Consider the following 16,301-nt stretch of genomic DNA (forward strand, 5'->3'; position numbering starts at 1 on the left):
AATTAAACAATTTTAATTAAACAAAAGGAAGAAACTATTGGAGGCAAAAAGCAATGGTTTGATTAGAGAAAATAAAAGAACTTTTGAAAAAAATGGAATACTTTTAAACTAAAAGGAAAAGTATGTAGTACCTACTATGTGTGAAGCTCTGTGCTAAGCATTCTACAACAACCTTGTGAGGTAGGGGCTATTATTATCCCCATTTTATTGTTAAGGAGACTCCTCACCTCAGACTTCTGAACTTTATTGTTTCCTTTATATCCTATCTAAAATCTCACTTTCTATAGGAAGCCTTCCCTAATCTTTCTTTAATTCCATTGCTTTCCCTCTTTTAATTATTTATATTTATCTTATATATGGCTTGCTTTGTATATATTTGTTTGCATGTTGTCTTCCCCATTAGATTGTAAGCTCCTTGAGAACAGGACTATTTTTTGCCTCTTTTTGTATCCCAACACTTAGCACAATGGCTGGCACATAGAAGGCACTTAAATAAAAAAATAAGTTTATTGATTGATTTCTTGATTATAGACAGGTGGAGAGAGGTGCAGTGGGTAGAGCTCTAGACCTAGAATTAGAAAGACCTGAGTTCAAATCTTGTTTCAGACACTACCTCCCTGAAGTTGTTGTAAGGATCATATGAGATAATATTTGTAAAGTGTTTTGCAAAAAAAGATTCTGCAAACCTTAAAGCATTATAATAAATATCAGTTGTTCTTATTTTCATTACATTGATTACTACTAATCATCTTTGCCTTGTAGGGCAGAACTAATTATAATAATAATATTGATGATAATAATAACAATGATAGTTATAGCTAACATATTTGTAGCTGTTACTATGTGCCAAACACTACGCTTTACAATTATTGTTCCATTTGACTCTCACAGCACTCCTGCAAGGTAGGTGCTGTTATTATTAGCATTTTGTAGTAGAGATAACTGAAGGCAAACAGAGGTTGAGTGACTTACTTAGGCTGAATTTGAACTCAGGCCTTTCTGAATCACTGACTTCAGGCTCAGTGCTCTATTCACTGCTACTACCCTCACTGATTAATGAGGCACATAATTTGGATGCATAATTTGAAAGAAAAAGCCATACAAAGGCCATCATTTAAACTTGGATGCTGAATAAGACTTCACAGAAAGTGTGATATAGACACTGTCATGGGTTCTCAGGTGATGTCTGAATATGAGGGCTTCTGGGTTTAGAAAGCACTAACCAGGTAGACTTGTTGGAAGGACTAGTTGCTGTTCAATGTAACTCTTCTTAAACTATTTCCTAAATTACTATACTTTCTGCACATGTAATTTAAACTGATAAATTGAAATAGAAAGGTGGACCCTTGGGTAAGTTGGTTATACCATCGGTGCATCACACAACTGGATAAATTGTGCTGTCCCATATCTAATATGACTGAGGACCAAATCTGGCTTCATAAGAGGCCTCTGTTTCTTTTATTGTAAATACTGCTGCGTATGACAGCCAAAACCCCTAAGAGACAAGGGCTGCACATTCTAGGGAGTGAAAGCATCTGTCCTCCATTTCTTACAGACCTGAGGAGAAAGCCTTTTCACAAAGATAAACCTTTAAAGGAACATTTCAAAAGTCAAATCTTTTTTTTCTCCTCTTTTTCTGCTGATCCAGAGGAAAATTGGGAAAAACAAATAGGCTAGAGTTCAAGGTTGAGGTTGAAAGTGAAACTGTATGCTATAAAAGATTTAGGATTCATTATCAGATTAGTTGGAACCAGGTTTATCTCTAAGGGAAAGGTTGTCTCACAGAAGTACTTATAAACCTGTGTATCCAGTGGTTTTTTCAGTGTAGGTTGTGAGTTCACCCTTATGTGAACTCTAATGGCTATGTTGGTTATCAGGGATTGGAGTGGAGAAATTGACTCAATATTGCAGACTCAAAGCAGATGAAAGATGTTTTATATGAGGAGAGAAGTATCTACATTTTTTTCTGTATTCCTATCTAAAAAAAATCCGTGATGAAAGGTGAGGTAATAGAACTCTAAGCAGGTCTCTTCAAATGAGGAAAAAAAGTTAATCGAGATACCAATCTTCAATCACTTTTGAGTTTCATTTTTCGGTTGTGATACGCTCTTGGAAGATAATGGTATCTTAAGCTCTGACATCTGTTGCAGAGAATGAGGTGGCAAAAAAATTCTAGAACTTGATAGGAAATTTCCCAAGTCAACATATACTTCAATATTCAGTGACTTCAGCAGAAATCTGTATGTATAAATTATTTCACTTGGGAACAGATTGGAAAGGTAGCTGGGGTATTACCCAAGATTGTAGGGTGGGCAGTTAGACCATAGCATTTATAAATTGATGTGATATGAGATGGCTTAATCCCCAGAGAGTTCAGCATTTAGGAGTTGGAAAGCCATAGAAGAGGGGCATTATGATGTTGGGGCTCATCATAATGAAAGGGGATAGGAATGGATGAGAGATCAGGTTCAAGCAATGCTATGTATGAGGCTCAGAGTTGGAGGGAAAGGAAGGGTACCCTTTGGTACCTGGGGGAAGCTCCAGTCATTTCATTTTTTGTTATAGGTCTACTTCAAGTGAGGACGAGCAAAGAGGAGGATGGCAGAAGATACATTAGGTAACACAGTTTGGGAGTAAGAAATAAAAGGGGCCAAAGGCTTCTAGATTCTACACTAGATTCATGCCAATATATATATCATAAATACTTTCTTTGAGGAGAAGGGTGCTGGGCATAGGTACTTCTAAACAACATGGCAAAAAAATGAAAATGATTATATTTAACAAACAGGAAATGATAACTTCCTTTTATAATTTCTGAGTCATCTATCTGTATGCAGTCACTACTGACTTATTGAATCAAAATCAATAAAATTATAAGAAAGAATAAAATATTTGCAGAATATATGGGGAGGAATGGGGGCAATTCAATCTGAACTATTTAAAAAATTTTTTTAAACTCAAAAATTTGAAATGGATAAAAGAACAGGCAGTAATACAGACCATCAGCATTTCTCCAGGAAGTTTAACTGAAATAAATCAATTTCCACAATAAGGAGACCACACGATATTAGAAACTGCCTCAGCTATCTAATATCATCTTATTGCCAAGGGGGAAAATATAATATCCAAGAGCCGCACAAATTTATAACATAAGCTTGTTAATAGACTCTTATAAAGGAGGATGATGAAAGATTATAGCATTACTTCAAAAAAAAAGGCAAGCATTAGTAGATGAGGGGAAAAGTTTATAAAAATTTTGATAAAAGACCTAATTAGGCTAGATCATCTCAAAGGGATTTAAGATTGAAACCGGGAGGACAAAAAAATGGAAAAGAAATATCTATAATGGTTTTTATGACAAATATAGCCACCACATTTGGACTCTAATATCACAAGTCTCTGATGTGCTACATGAGGAAATAGAAATGCCGTTGAAGAAAACAAATAGGTTTGTGCTGGAGGTAAAACAATTTTCTAGACCTTGAGGCATTGATTTTTAAGACATCTGAAGGAAGGAATGATGCCCAAGTGGAAAAAAAAAGACATCAATATTGAAAAAGGCAAACATCAGGAACTACCGCATGCCTTCTTCTTCATCTCTACAATTTTTTAATGAAAAGAAACTACGTGCATATTGAGGGCATTGATGAAGGTACAAGTAAAAAGGAAGAGTTTTAAAAATGATATTCTATTCAGACTATCAACCAATTGATCGAAAGGCATAGAGAGAACGAGACCACATGGTGCTTATTGTTTGTTGACTATGACAAAGCTTTTGATTTGGTATGACAATATGCCCCTTTAAAGCCTGTCCTCCAACAAGGTACATATGTCTAAATCACAAAAACAATCCTTGAAAGATTTAACAACAGAGATAACTCTAATGACCTCTGGTTATTAAAATTAAGTGGGATATAAAATAGAGTTGTATGCTTGTCAAAAGTGTTTGTCACTGTTATGGAGGACGTTCTGCTCTTGTCTATCGATGTCACTGTGTTAATTGTCAACTCAGAGGAGGATTGATTGTATAGTGAAGAGATGGAAAGCGTGGAGACCAGTTAGAATCTTATCACAAAGTCTAGGCAAAAAGTAATGAGAACCTGAACTGGGGTGGTGATGGTGTCAGGAGAGAAGGGAATATGGATATTGAGGAGGCGTAATCAATGAGATTTGGCAACTGGTTGGATATGGGGTTTGAGTAATAGTGAAGAGCTGTGGATTGCTCTTATGCTGTGAATCTAGATGATAGGAACTGTGATCGTGCCCTTGATAGAAAAAGGGAAGTTAGGAAGAAGGGAAAGTTTAGACTGGAAGATAACAAGTTCCCTTTTAAGTGTGTTGCGTTTGGAAATGTGGGAGAGAGAATGGACAGTTCTATAAAATTGCATAGAGATAATAGTTGAATATGTAGAAGCTGATGAGATCACCAATGGAAATAATGTAGAGGGGAGAGAAAAGGGCCCAGGATAAAGCCTTGGGGTACACCCATACATAAAGGGTAAGAAATAGAAAATGATCTAGCAAAGGACAATGACAATAGTTCAGACAGGTGGGAAGAGAATCAAGACAAGGCAGTGTCATGAAAACCCAGGGGTGAAGGGGTGGCCAGAAGGAGCAGGATCAACAATTTCAGAGAGGTCAAGAAGTATGAGTACTCAGAAAGGCCATATAATTTGGTAGTGAAAATGTGATCATTGGTGAGCTTGGATACAGCATATAAGCTGGTGAATACAAAAACCAGGTACACCTATCTCTATTGAAAAAAACAAGTGGAAGAATAATGCCTATTTTCTAAACTTTTACAACTATAAATTAAATGGACAATCCATACATGTAGAATATAAATAAATTCATATAGTGGACATACACAGCACATGCATAATGATTTTCTTTGGGAAAAACAAATTTTCATCTTTTTAATATCAATATTCTTTTGGAGTTGCTATATTGTGAGATGAATGGAATGCCGTATTTTCTTCTTGAAATTCTTTTGAATAATATTTTTTCCCAATTACATGTAAAAACAATTTTAACATTCATTTTTTAAAAATTTGAGTTCCACATTCTCTCCCTCCCCTCTCCACTCCTTCCCTGAGAAATGAAGTAACTTATTACAAAATAGCATACTTTCTAAAGAATTAAAATTGTCTATCCCCCAAAGGGTAACAGAGGGATGCATAGCAGATATAAGTAGGTAGCCACATATCACTTCTGAATAACTACTTAGGAGAAATAGCCTATAAAAGATACCATCAGAGAGATATATTACTGGGATAAGAAGTGGATCCTTTGTGAAGCATGAGACATGAATAACAAGGTTACTCAGGTGCTCCATTGGTACATATACATTGTCTTGAGATCTGGAGGAAAATGTTGGGTGCATTGTAGAGTATTTACTACTTGAAAGGCTTGTCTAAGGGCATTTAGTGGCTACTTATTGGCAAAGTTAGGCCTATAGTCCAAGCCTCCTAATAACTAGTCAAATTTTGTTTCAAATATACCATATTAAATTTTGACATCGTAAGATAGTTTTAGTTTGACTGTGAGACAAGAGCTGGCAACATGGAAGAAAAAATTATTTAAAAAGAACATTATTTCCTCTTCCCACTAAAAGAGCATTTGTGCACCTTAGGCAAAACCAGAATATTGCTAGCTTCCCTCCCTACCCTCCCAACTTCCAATGTGTATTATTCTGTCATAAAGGCTTTGAATTTCATTGCATGTTAACACAAATTAAATACTTGTGTGCCAAAGTTAATGGAGTTTCTTGGCATTCGATATATATATGCACTTTTAAAAAGCAGTTTTTAAGTGTCTCTTGTTACTTATCCCTTAAATCCTTTTCTCCCCATGTTTTTTTTTTTTTTTTGCCTACTCTTAGTCTTTGCTCTGCCTCAAATACCCTTTCTGGACTTTGCATGCCTGAGGTTTTTGATTTTTGAAAAAATATTACCTAGCTCTATAGCCTCAACCATCTCTGGTTTTTCCTCCATCCACACTTACCCCAGATTTTGGTCTAATACTCCTACTTGGGACTCACCTCCAAATCCGTCATGTTATTTTGGTTTGTTTCAGATAAGCGATCAGCCTCTCTGATTTTATCGGTGGCTTCTCTCAACAGGTCCTGGGCATCATCTACTTTGCTTTTGTAATCAGTCAGTTTGTCCCTGAGCTCTTTTTCCAACTCTTCGTTTTTCCCCCGAGATTCTCCAAATAACTTCTTTACTTTCCTCAGAAGGGCTTCAGCAGCTCTGTAATCACACCAACCCCAAGAACAGGTCAGAAGCCCACTTCACCACTATAAGTATTTTTTATTGCATCAAATCATGTGCAAAGGAAATACCAAAGTTAAAAGAAACAAAGAAATAGAAAAAAAAAGCAAAGCAAGTATGGAAAGGGGTAGTAAGCAAATTCCCCTTTACTAAAGCAATTAGAAAATTGGTACTTGAAAAATCACAATCCATTTTTATGATAATTAAAAATAGAAGTCTTTAGTCCTTATCAGTGGTATATGATGATTTGGGAAGTGAGATGCTTTTTCACAGTCATTCTAAGAATCAGGCTGATGAAGTGAGTTTTATGAATCACTTCACTTGTCAAAAACATCACCTCATTCACCATAATGAGACACTTGGAACACTTCACCATTAGTCTGAATGAAGGGGACTGAATATTGATATGCCTGATTTGAAGCTATATCTGAACAGAAGTCTGACAAGCTACTTCTTCAGCTAGTTGGGTATTATTACTGTAACTCATTCCCTACTCTTTTCCTGTCTCATCTGATTTTTTTGTACCTAACCCCATCATAGTTACATACTTACTGTCTCTGTGGTTGAGCAGACATATATCTTGCCCCAGAAAATGATATAAATTTGAAAATTTGGAGCTTTTCATAAGAAAGGTTGTGTGCAGCAAATACATTATTTGTCTAGTAACAACCACGTGGTAGTGCCAGCATGGCAGAGTGGATAATATGGAGACCTGGGTTCTCTGCAAGTCTCTCAGCCTCTATGAGCCCCAAGAGACTCTCTAAGACCTATCTGTTAAGTCTCTTTCTTACACTGATCTTTCAGAGAATTTGGAGCACTAAAACCTGGGTCTAAGACTTTCTTAATACCTGTATGGCCTGAGGAAGACATTTACCTCAACAGGACTCAGTCTCTAGGGTCCCTACTGGCTGCTAAATCTATGATAATTAGATCCTTCCCATATTATTGTAATGACAACTCCATAAGCTATCTCACAATTCATCTATTCCTAATGTTTATATTAACCTGTGGGCATATACATATGTGAATCCAACTAAATGGGACTACTTTTTGACCCCCCCCCCCAAGAACATCTTGTGATTTTTCACATCTTTTCAGGTATTTAGGTGGCAAAATGGCTATAGCACTGGTCCTGGAGTCAGGACGACCTGGTTAAATCTAGCCTCAACTACTTACTAGCTGTGTAACCATGGGAAATCACTTAACCTTTGTCTGCCTCAGTTTCCCCAGGTGTAAAATGGGGATAATAACAGCACCTCCATCCCAGGGTTGTCGTGAGGATCAAGTGAAGTAATATTTGTTAAGTACTTAGCACAGTGCCTGGCTCCTAGTAGATGCGTAATACATGCTTATTCCTTTCCCTTCCTTTGTTCATGTTATTGTTTCATCTGTCTGCCCCGTCCTCTCCTTCCTTTTACCTATTGGATTCTTATCTATCTTTTAAAATCTAACTTAAGTGCTTCCTTTTCCATGATCCTTCCCTACCTTGATCAGTAATGAACCTCCCCCTTGAACTTCACAGAGCTTTGACTTCTGTCTAATTCACTTATCATATATTATTGATATTATAGTTATTTGCATTGTGTCAGCCCTCTAACAGAATGTGAACTCCATGAGGGCAAGAACTGTGTCTAATCTAAACATAGTATCTCCCCAGAAACTAACACCATGAGATGCTCATTGTAGATGCTTGAGAATGGATCACAGGCTCTCACAGTTTGAAGAGACTCAGAAGTCTTCTACTTTAACTTGTACCTGAAAACCAATCTACTTCCTAATGGGTTTGTTGAATGGATTTTAATACAAGTCTCCTAACAATAGTCAATTACTTGCCCCTTCTTTTTTAATCCTTCTCTCAAACCATTCTTTATTTAACTGATGTTTCTAATCTTTTTTTAGTGTCTTTGATGACATTAAAGTTTACTTTGGTAAACATGGAATATTAATAAATTGTGCTTGTGTTTGTCCCTTTTCCCTGACTCTTAAAAAAAAAGTAGATACTACTGATGTTTTTTGAATCACTAATACAGAAAGTTAATCAAACAAACCATTAACTTAATAACATCAGTGTCAACATAAGTACAGCATATAAACACATTATTTTATATGTAAGCTGAAATCTATATACATTAAAACATTTTTTTCTGTACTTCCACATGCTGTTGGTTTTTACCATAGTTCTGCCTTTAATTCTTCCTTTACCTTGACAAGTTTCAACCATCACTTAATTATGTTATTGATTTCTTTTTTGGGGGGGGCAATTGGGGTTAAGTGACTTGCCCAGGGTCACACAGCTAGTAAGTGTCAAGTGTTTGGTCTGAGGTCGGATTTGGACTCAGGTCCTCCTGACTTCAGGGCCAGTGCTCTATCCACTGCGCCACCTAACCCTTATGTTATTGATTTTTAGACTGATGACTTTTTTAGGGCACAACTTCCAATGGAGATATGCGGAGAATGCCTATGTGGAAAATATTGGGGTACTTATTCTGAATGACAAGAAAATTAATGCCTGTGTAAACAACCTGTGTTTGCTTACCACGGGGCTGAAAGTAGCCTTTTTATCATTGGCTATATTATAACTGGAACTGTGTCTTTTAAACTAACCAACAACACAGTATTTTCTTGATTTTGTGTCTGAGGGTCACTCATAGTAGGTGACACCTTGAGGTAAATGAGGAGGCTCTAAGGAACATCTCCTTATTTCCTACCCCTTAAGGCATTTGGCCCCAAGAAACAGGCCTGGAATTTCAGCATTTTTCTTTCTTCCTTTTCTTTTTGAAAAATCTTTCTTCCCCATCCCCATTTAAAAGTATTTTATTTTTTTCCAATTACATGTAAAGATAGTTTTCAATATTCATTCTTATAAGATTTTGAGTTCCAAAATTTTCCCTCCCTCTCCTCCCTCCTCCCCAAGACAGCAAGCAATCTGATATAGGTGGTACATGTACAATCACTTCAAAGCTATTTCCACATTAATCATGTTGTGATAAAAGTTAGAACAAAAAGGAAAATCCATGGGAAAGAAAAAAAAACAAAAAAACAAAAAAAGTGAAAATTATATGCTTCGATCTGCATTCAGTCTCCATAGTTCTTTTTCTGGATGTGGACAGTATTTTCCATCATGAGTCTTTTGGAATTGTCTTAGATCAGTTTGTTTCTGAGAAGAATAAGTTTATCATGGTTGATCATTGCACAATGTTGCTGTTACTGTGTACAATGTTCTCCTGCTTACTACACTTATCTTTAGTACACGTACGTCTTTCCAGGTTATTCTGAAATTTGCCTATTCATCATTTCTTATGGCACAATAGTATTCCTTTACAATCATATACCACAACTTGTTCAGCCACTCCCCAGCTCATGGGCATCCTCTCAATTTCCAGTTCTTGGCCATCACAAAAAGAACTGCTATAAATATTTTGGTACATGTGGGTCTTTTTCCTGTTTTTATGATCTCTTTGGGATACAGACCTAATAGTGGTATTGCTGGGTCAAATGGTATGCACAGTTTGATTGCCTTTTGGGCAAAGTTCCAAAGTGTTCTCCAGAATGTTTGGATCAGTTTACAAGTCCACCAACAATGCATTAGTCTTCCAATTTTCCCACATTTGCTCTAACATTTATCATTTTCCTTTTCTGTCATATAAGCCAGTCTGGTAGGTGTGAGGTGGTACCTCAGGGTTGTTTTAATTTGCATTTCTCTAATCAATAGTGATTTAGAGCATTTTTTCACATGACTATAGATAACTTTAATTTTTTCCTCTGAAAACTACCTGTTCATATTCTTTGACCACTTATCAGTTGGAGAATGACTTATATTCTTACAAATTTGATCCAGTTCTCTGTTTATTTGAGAAATGAGACCTTTATCAAAAACACTGGCTGAAAAATTGTTTCCCAGCTTTCTGCTTCCCTTTTAACCTTGGTTGCATTGGGTTTTTTTTTTTTTTGTGCAAAACCTTTTTAATTTAATGTAATCAAAATTATCCATTTTGCATTTCACAATATTTGGTCATAAATTCTTCCTTTCTCCATAGATTTGACAGTAAACTATTCCTTGCTTCCCTAATTTACTTATAGTATCACCCTTTATGTCTAAATCATGTATCCATTTTGACCTTATCTTGGTATATGGTAGAAGATGTTGGTCTATGCCTACTTTCTGCCACACTATTTTCCAGTTTTCACAACAGTTTTTGTCAAATAGTGAGTGATTCCTGAAGCTAGAATTATTGAGTTTATCAAACAATAGATTGCTGTAGTCATTTACTACTGCATCTTGTGTATCTAACCTATTCCACTGATCCACCACTCTATTTCTTATCCAGTATCAAATAGTTTGATGATTTTTGCTTTATAATATAGTTTTAAATCTGGTACAATTAGGCTACCTTCCTTTGTGTTTTAAAAAAATTAATTCCCTTGATATTCTTGAGCTTTTGTTCTTCCAGATGAATTTTGTTATTATTTTTTCTAGCTGTATAAAATAATTTTTTGGTAGTTTTATTGGTATGGCACTGAATAAATAAATTAATTTAGGTGAATTGTCATTTCTATTATGTTAGTTCGGCCTACCCATAAGCAATTGTTATTTTTCAAGTTGTTTAGATCTGACTTTATTTGTGTGAAAAGTGTTTCATAATTGTGTTCATATAGTTTCTGTGTTTGTCTTGGCAGGTAGACCCCCAAATATTTTATATTGTCAGTTTTTTACAATTTTATTTTAAAATGTTATTTTAAATGGAATTTATCTTTCTGCCTCTTGTTTTGGGTTTTGTTGGTCATATAAAAATGCTAATGATTTATGTGGGTTTAGTTTATGTCCTGCAACTTTGCTAAAGTTGTTAATTATTTCAAATAATTTTTAGTTGATTCAGTAGGATTCTCTAAGTACACCATTATATCATCTGCAAAGAGTGATAGTTTTGTTGCCTATTCTAATTCCTTCAGTTTCTTTTTTTTCTCTTATTGCTAAAGCTAACATTTCCAGTACAATATTGAACAACAGTAGTGATAATGGTCATCTTTGTTTCACCCCTGATCTTATTGGGGAAGCTTTTAGCATATCCCCATTACATATAATGCTTGCTGCTGGTTTTAGATAGATACTACTTATCATTTTAAGGAAAACTACATTTATTCCTGTGCTCTCTAATGCAGTGCTTCTTAAACTTTAACCCCATGGGGGGTCAAGAAAAATTTGGCAACAGTAAAAGGTTTCTGAATAGACAATGACCAAAAATTATTTAAAAATCAAATGTGTCCAGAATTAAAAATCAAATGAATCCAAGGCGTTTCTGGCAGTGCTTGCCCACGTTTGCATCACCAGGTTCACTGCAGCCTTGGTTCTGAACACAAAAAATGGGCACTTTGCACCGTGCATGCCCCCAGGCCATGCAACACCAGTGAACACTGCCAAAATGCAAAAAGGGGTCCAAAGTAGAAATAGTTTCAAAAGCCCTGCTCTAGTGTTTTTAATAGAAATGGCTGCTGTATTTTGTCGAAAGCTGTTTCTGCATCTATTGAGATAATCATATGATTTCTGTTAGTTTTGTTACTGATATGGTCAATTATGCTGATAGTTTTCCTAATATTGAATCAGCCCTGCATTCCTGGTATATATCCCACCTGGTCGTAGTGTATTATCCTCATGATAAATTGCTGTAATCTCTTTGCTAATATTGTTTTAAAATTTTTTCATTAATAGTCGTTAAGGAAAATGGTCTAATAAAATTTTCTTTCTCTGTTTTGGCTCTTCCTGGTTTAGGTATCAGCACCATATTTGTGTCATAAAAGGAATTTGGTAGGATTCCTTCTTTGCCTATTTTCCCAAATAGTTTATGTAGTATTAGAATTGTTCTTTAAATGTTTGGTAGAATTCACTTGTAAATCCATCTGGCCTGGAAATTTTTTCTTAGAGAGTTCATTGATGGCTTGTTCAACTTCTTTTTCTCTAAAATGGGGTTAAGTATTTTATTTGTTCTATTAATCTGTAGAAGCTGCTAAATCCTGTGTAATCCTGACTGTGGCTCCTTGATATTTGAATTCTTTCTGGCTGCTTGCAGTATTTTCTCCGTGACCTGATAATTCTGGAATTTGGCTACTGTATTCCTTGGATTTTTCATTTTGGGATCTCTTTCAGGAGCTGATCAGTGGATTCTTTTAATGACTATTTTACCCTCTGGTTCTAGGATATCATGGCAGTTTTCCTTGATATTTTCTTGAAAGATGCTGTTCAGGATCTTTTTTTGATAATGGCTTTCAGGCAGTCCAATAAGTCTTAAATTATCTCTCCTGGATCTAGTTTCCAGGTCAATTGTTTTTCCAATGAAGCATTTTACATTTCTCCTTTTCTTTGATTCTTTTGATTTTCTTTGACTGATTCTTGAGATATCATAGAGTCTTTAGCTTCCAGTTGCCCAATGCTAATTTTTAAGAAATTATTTTCTTCAGTTAGCTTTTGTATCTCCCTTTCCATGTAGCTAATTCTACTTTTTAAGGAGTTGTTTTCTTCAGCGGATTATTTCCCCCCCTTTGGCCAACTGTATTTTTTAAGGCATTGTTTTCTTTAATTTTTGTCCTTACTTTTGTAATCTGTTGACTCTCTATTGTATAACCCTCATTATTTCCCCAATTTTTCTTCTGCCTCTCTTACTTGATTTTTAAAATCCTTTTTGAGCTCTTCCAAGAAGGCTTTTTGGGCTTGAGACCAGTTCATAGTCCCCTCTGAGGCTTCATCTATAGGCATTTGACACTGTTGTCCTCTTCCGAGTCTGTCTTTTGATCTTCCCTGTTGCCATGGTAACTTTCTATGGTCCGGGGTCTTTTCTGGGTTTTTTGGTCGGTTTGTTTGTTTGTTGCTCAATTTTAGCCTATTTCATGACTTTTAAAGTTGAGCTCTGCTCCTGGGGCACAGGGGCCACTGTCTCAAGTTTCCTGGGCTGGCGGCTTGCCCACTACACTGGGGTGGCTCAGCTTAGTTGCACTTGTTTTGCTGGAGATTCCAGGGCGGGCGGTTTACCTTCTGCGCTGGAGCTGGAGGCCTCACGGTTGGCCTGCTATGCCACTAGCCTCCTGAGCCAGGACCAGGGGTCCTCGTTTGCTGATCTGTGCCGTAGCTAAGAGCTTCACATTGGCTTGCCCAGACACTATCTATGGTAGGCTATGCTCCCTTTTTACCGAAGTGAGACAGACCTTTCCTGAAGTTCTTCTAAGTTACCTTAAGCTAGAAAATTGTTTCACTCTGTCATTCTGTTACTCCAGAATCTGCTTAGAGGCTTGATTTAATGTTGTTTTTGATGGAAACTGGGGAAAGTTCAGGCAACTCTGGATTTTCTCGGCCATCTAGGCTCTGCCCTCTTTTCATCCTTTTCAGTCCTTGGGAAATGGAGTAGAATCTTTGACCTGAGAACTTGAGCCCTGGGGAATCTAGGTATCTGGGAATCTATATCATCCTAGCTGGGAAGCCCTGAGGAGCAGGGGTGTGGGGACATAGTTCAGTGGGGATTTGCATTTGAACTTGGTAGGACTAATGATGCTATATAGGAATGGAATTAAACTGAGATCCTAATCCCTCTGCCCTCCCTGGAGATCTAGATAATGCCACCAAGGAGTTAGAGGATATGTTTGTATGTTGTTGCTGTATCTTTGAAGTAAATAACCCTTTGACAAAGGGAATCTTATATTAAGTGGTTAAATGAAACTGGGATCCTAATCACTAGGCCTCTAAAAATGGAGGGAACATAATTAGTGAGGACTTGAGCAAATATCAGACAGTTGAGTATCTCCAGTGCCTTCAGTGTACCAGAGAACCCTAGGGTTGGAGGTAGAATGGAATAGAGCTTGCCCTCAGAGTGGGGCCATAGGAACCCATGTTAGATTTCTACAGATAATCATGTTAGGGTAGTGTTATAGCAAGCCAGGTCTTAGTTTCTTATTCCATCTTCTCTTTGTTCATTCCTACAATCAAGTATTCTTTTTTTTTTTACCCCTACTTTTCAACATTTCTCTACTAGCACTCCTGTCTCATGGAGCAAGTGTCATCATTGAATGTAAGGAACCTTTTATCCTCCAGATGTGAAATGTTTAATTTAGACATTTTAGAGATGTACATGGAATAAAAAAAGATTAAGAAGCACAAGTATAAAGTTCAAAAAAAAGAAAGTCTATGGTAGACTGACTTACACCAACTCATCCTGGGCAACTTCATTTTGCATATCTAGATTTTTCTGCCTTAATTCTGCCATCATCTGATCGATCTCTTGCTGTAGCTCTTGAAGACTTTTCTCCAAAGCTTTGTCCTGGGCTCCAAGAGTTTCATTTAGTTTTATAGCTTTTTCATTTACAGCTATAGGAAGTAAAACAAATAGTGAAGATTGGTAAATAAAAGTGAGACATTCAATAACAGTATTTAGCATCTGCTCATCACTACAGTCTCCAAATATAATACAACATGCCATGGGTAGTCCTGCTATGAAACATAAAGGCAGTTTATATAATGATCAGCAACAAATAAGGAGATTTGACATATTCCCTAAGATTTTTATTATATTCTATTTTGGAGCACATTTTGCCCTAAAATTAGGGCAGCCAGGTGGCTCAGTTGATACAGTGCCACGCCCAGAGTCAGGAAGACCTGAATTCAAATTCTGCCTCTGACAGTAGCTGTGTGACCCTAGACAAGTCAATTAACTCTGTTTGCCTCAGTTTCCTCATCTGTAAGGCAAACCATTCCAATATCTTACGCAAGAAAACCCCATGGACAGCTTTGGAGCTACAAGATTTGTATAGCTTCAGATAAAGTCATACCCCTCCCCCCATCTCAGTGTGCATATGGTCAATTTTGTGGAATGCTCTCCATCCACCAATGCAAGTGTCCACTAATTACCCATTTGCTGAGAGATGCTATTGTTAGTCATGTGTACTATGTTGTTGCTTTTATTATCTTTTTTTTTAAATGAAATCACCAAACTTTCAGTTTTTCTCTGGTCTGTTAAGGCTATATCCCTTATATAATTTGTCACCTGCCAAAACCATATATCTGTTTGTATGTGTAATATCTATGCATATCTATGTATGTGTGAATGTGTATATTACACATAGTTTTACATGTAGGTTTTTGTATATATTATATAATATCTATATATGAACATATGTATTTGCACACCCATGTATGTGTATGTGTATAATAAAACTTCCTATGAGATCTGATCTACAATAGTTCTTGGACTCATGAAAAATGATGGAGGTGTTGATATTCTACAGAGCTCCACACTTTCCTGTATTGGTATTTTTATTCACTATACTTTTTAGACCAACCTTCTTTAGATATATGAATGTTAAGGGACAGAGTTAAACTCAAAATGTTGAAACAGTTCTCATTACTCTTCCCTAACCCTGTTTCTTCACGTAACTTGACAATTGGCAACTAGGTGTTCCAGTGGGTAGAGTACCAGACTTGGAGTCAGAAACACCTGCCTTCAAATATTGCCTCAGATACGGTGTAATTGTATGTCCTTGGGCAAGTCACTTAACCTCTCTCAGTGTTAGTATTCTCATTTGTAAAATGGGCATAATAACGGCACCTTTCTCCCAGGATTGCAGTGAGGACTAAGTGAGATAGCATCTGTATAGTGATTTGCAGATCTTAAAACATTACATAAATGCTAGTTATTATTGTTATTGTGTGTTTGAATATTGATGTTACCACTGACTCTTCCCTTTCCAATTCTCTCATCTGATTATTTACGAAGTCCTACAAATTCTACCTCTGCAATATCTCTGGCATTTTTTCCCCTGCCTCTCTCTTCCCAGTGCTACCATCCTTGTACCTGCTTAAATTATTCCAATAATCTCTAATCAGATCTCTTTGGTATCACCATTTCATTCCTCTGATCTGGATCAGTCTTCCAGATATACCTGCCAATCTTCCTTATGCATCAGTCTAGGTTGTGACACTATTTTGCTCAAATATTTTCAACATTTCCCTATCATTAACTAAATAAAGTCCAACTCCTTTGCCTGGCACTC

General features: G+C 36.4%; 1 protein-coding gene across 1 annotated transcript in view; it reads right to left on the reverse strand.

Moving 5' to 3' along the window:
- The window catches only part of LAMA2 (laminin subunit alpha 2), a 790,327-nt gene that overhangs the window by 131,598 nt on the left and 642,428 nt on the right, over positions 1–16,301 (reverse strand). The window contains exons 36-37 of the mRNA XM_078155150.1: positions 14,457–14,619; positions 6,041–6,251 (exon numbers count right to left, since the gene is read on the reverse strand). Coding sequence (XP_078011276.1) covers positions 6,041–6,251; positions 14,457–14,619 — 374 coding nt within the window. The remainder of the gene's footprint in view (positions 1–6,040; positions 6,252–14,456; positions 14,620–16,301) is intronic.

Source organism: Phascolarctos cinereus, unplaced genomic scaffold (genome assembly GCF_003287225.1).
Source record: "Phascolarctos cinereus isolate Bilbo 61053 unplaced genomic scaffold, phaCin_HiC Scaffold_5;HRSCAF=322, whole genome shotgun sequence".
NCBI classification, from domain to species: domain Eukaryota; kingdom Metazoa; phylum Chordata; class Mammalia; order Diprotodontia; family Phascolarctidae; genus Phascolarctos; species Phascolarctos cinereus.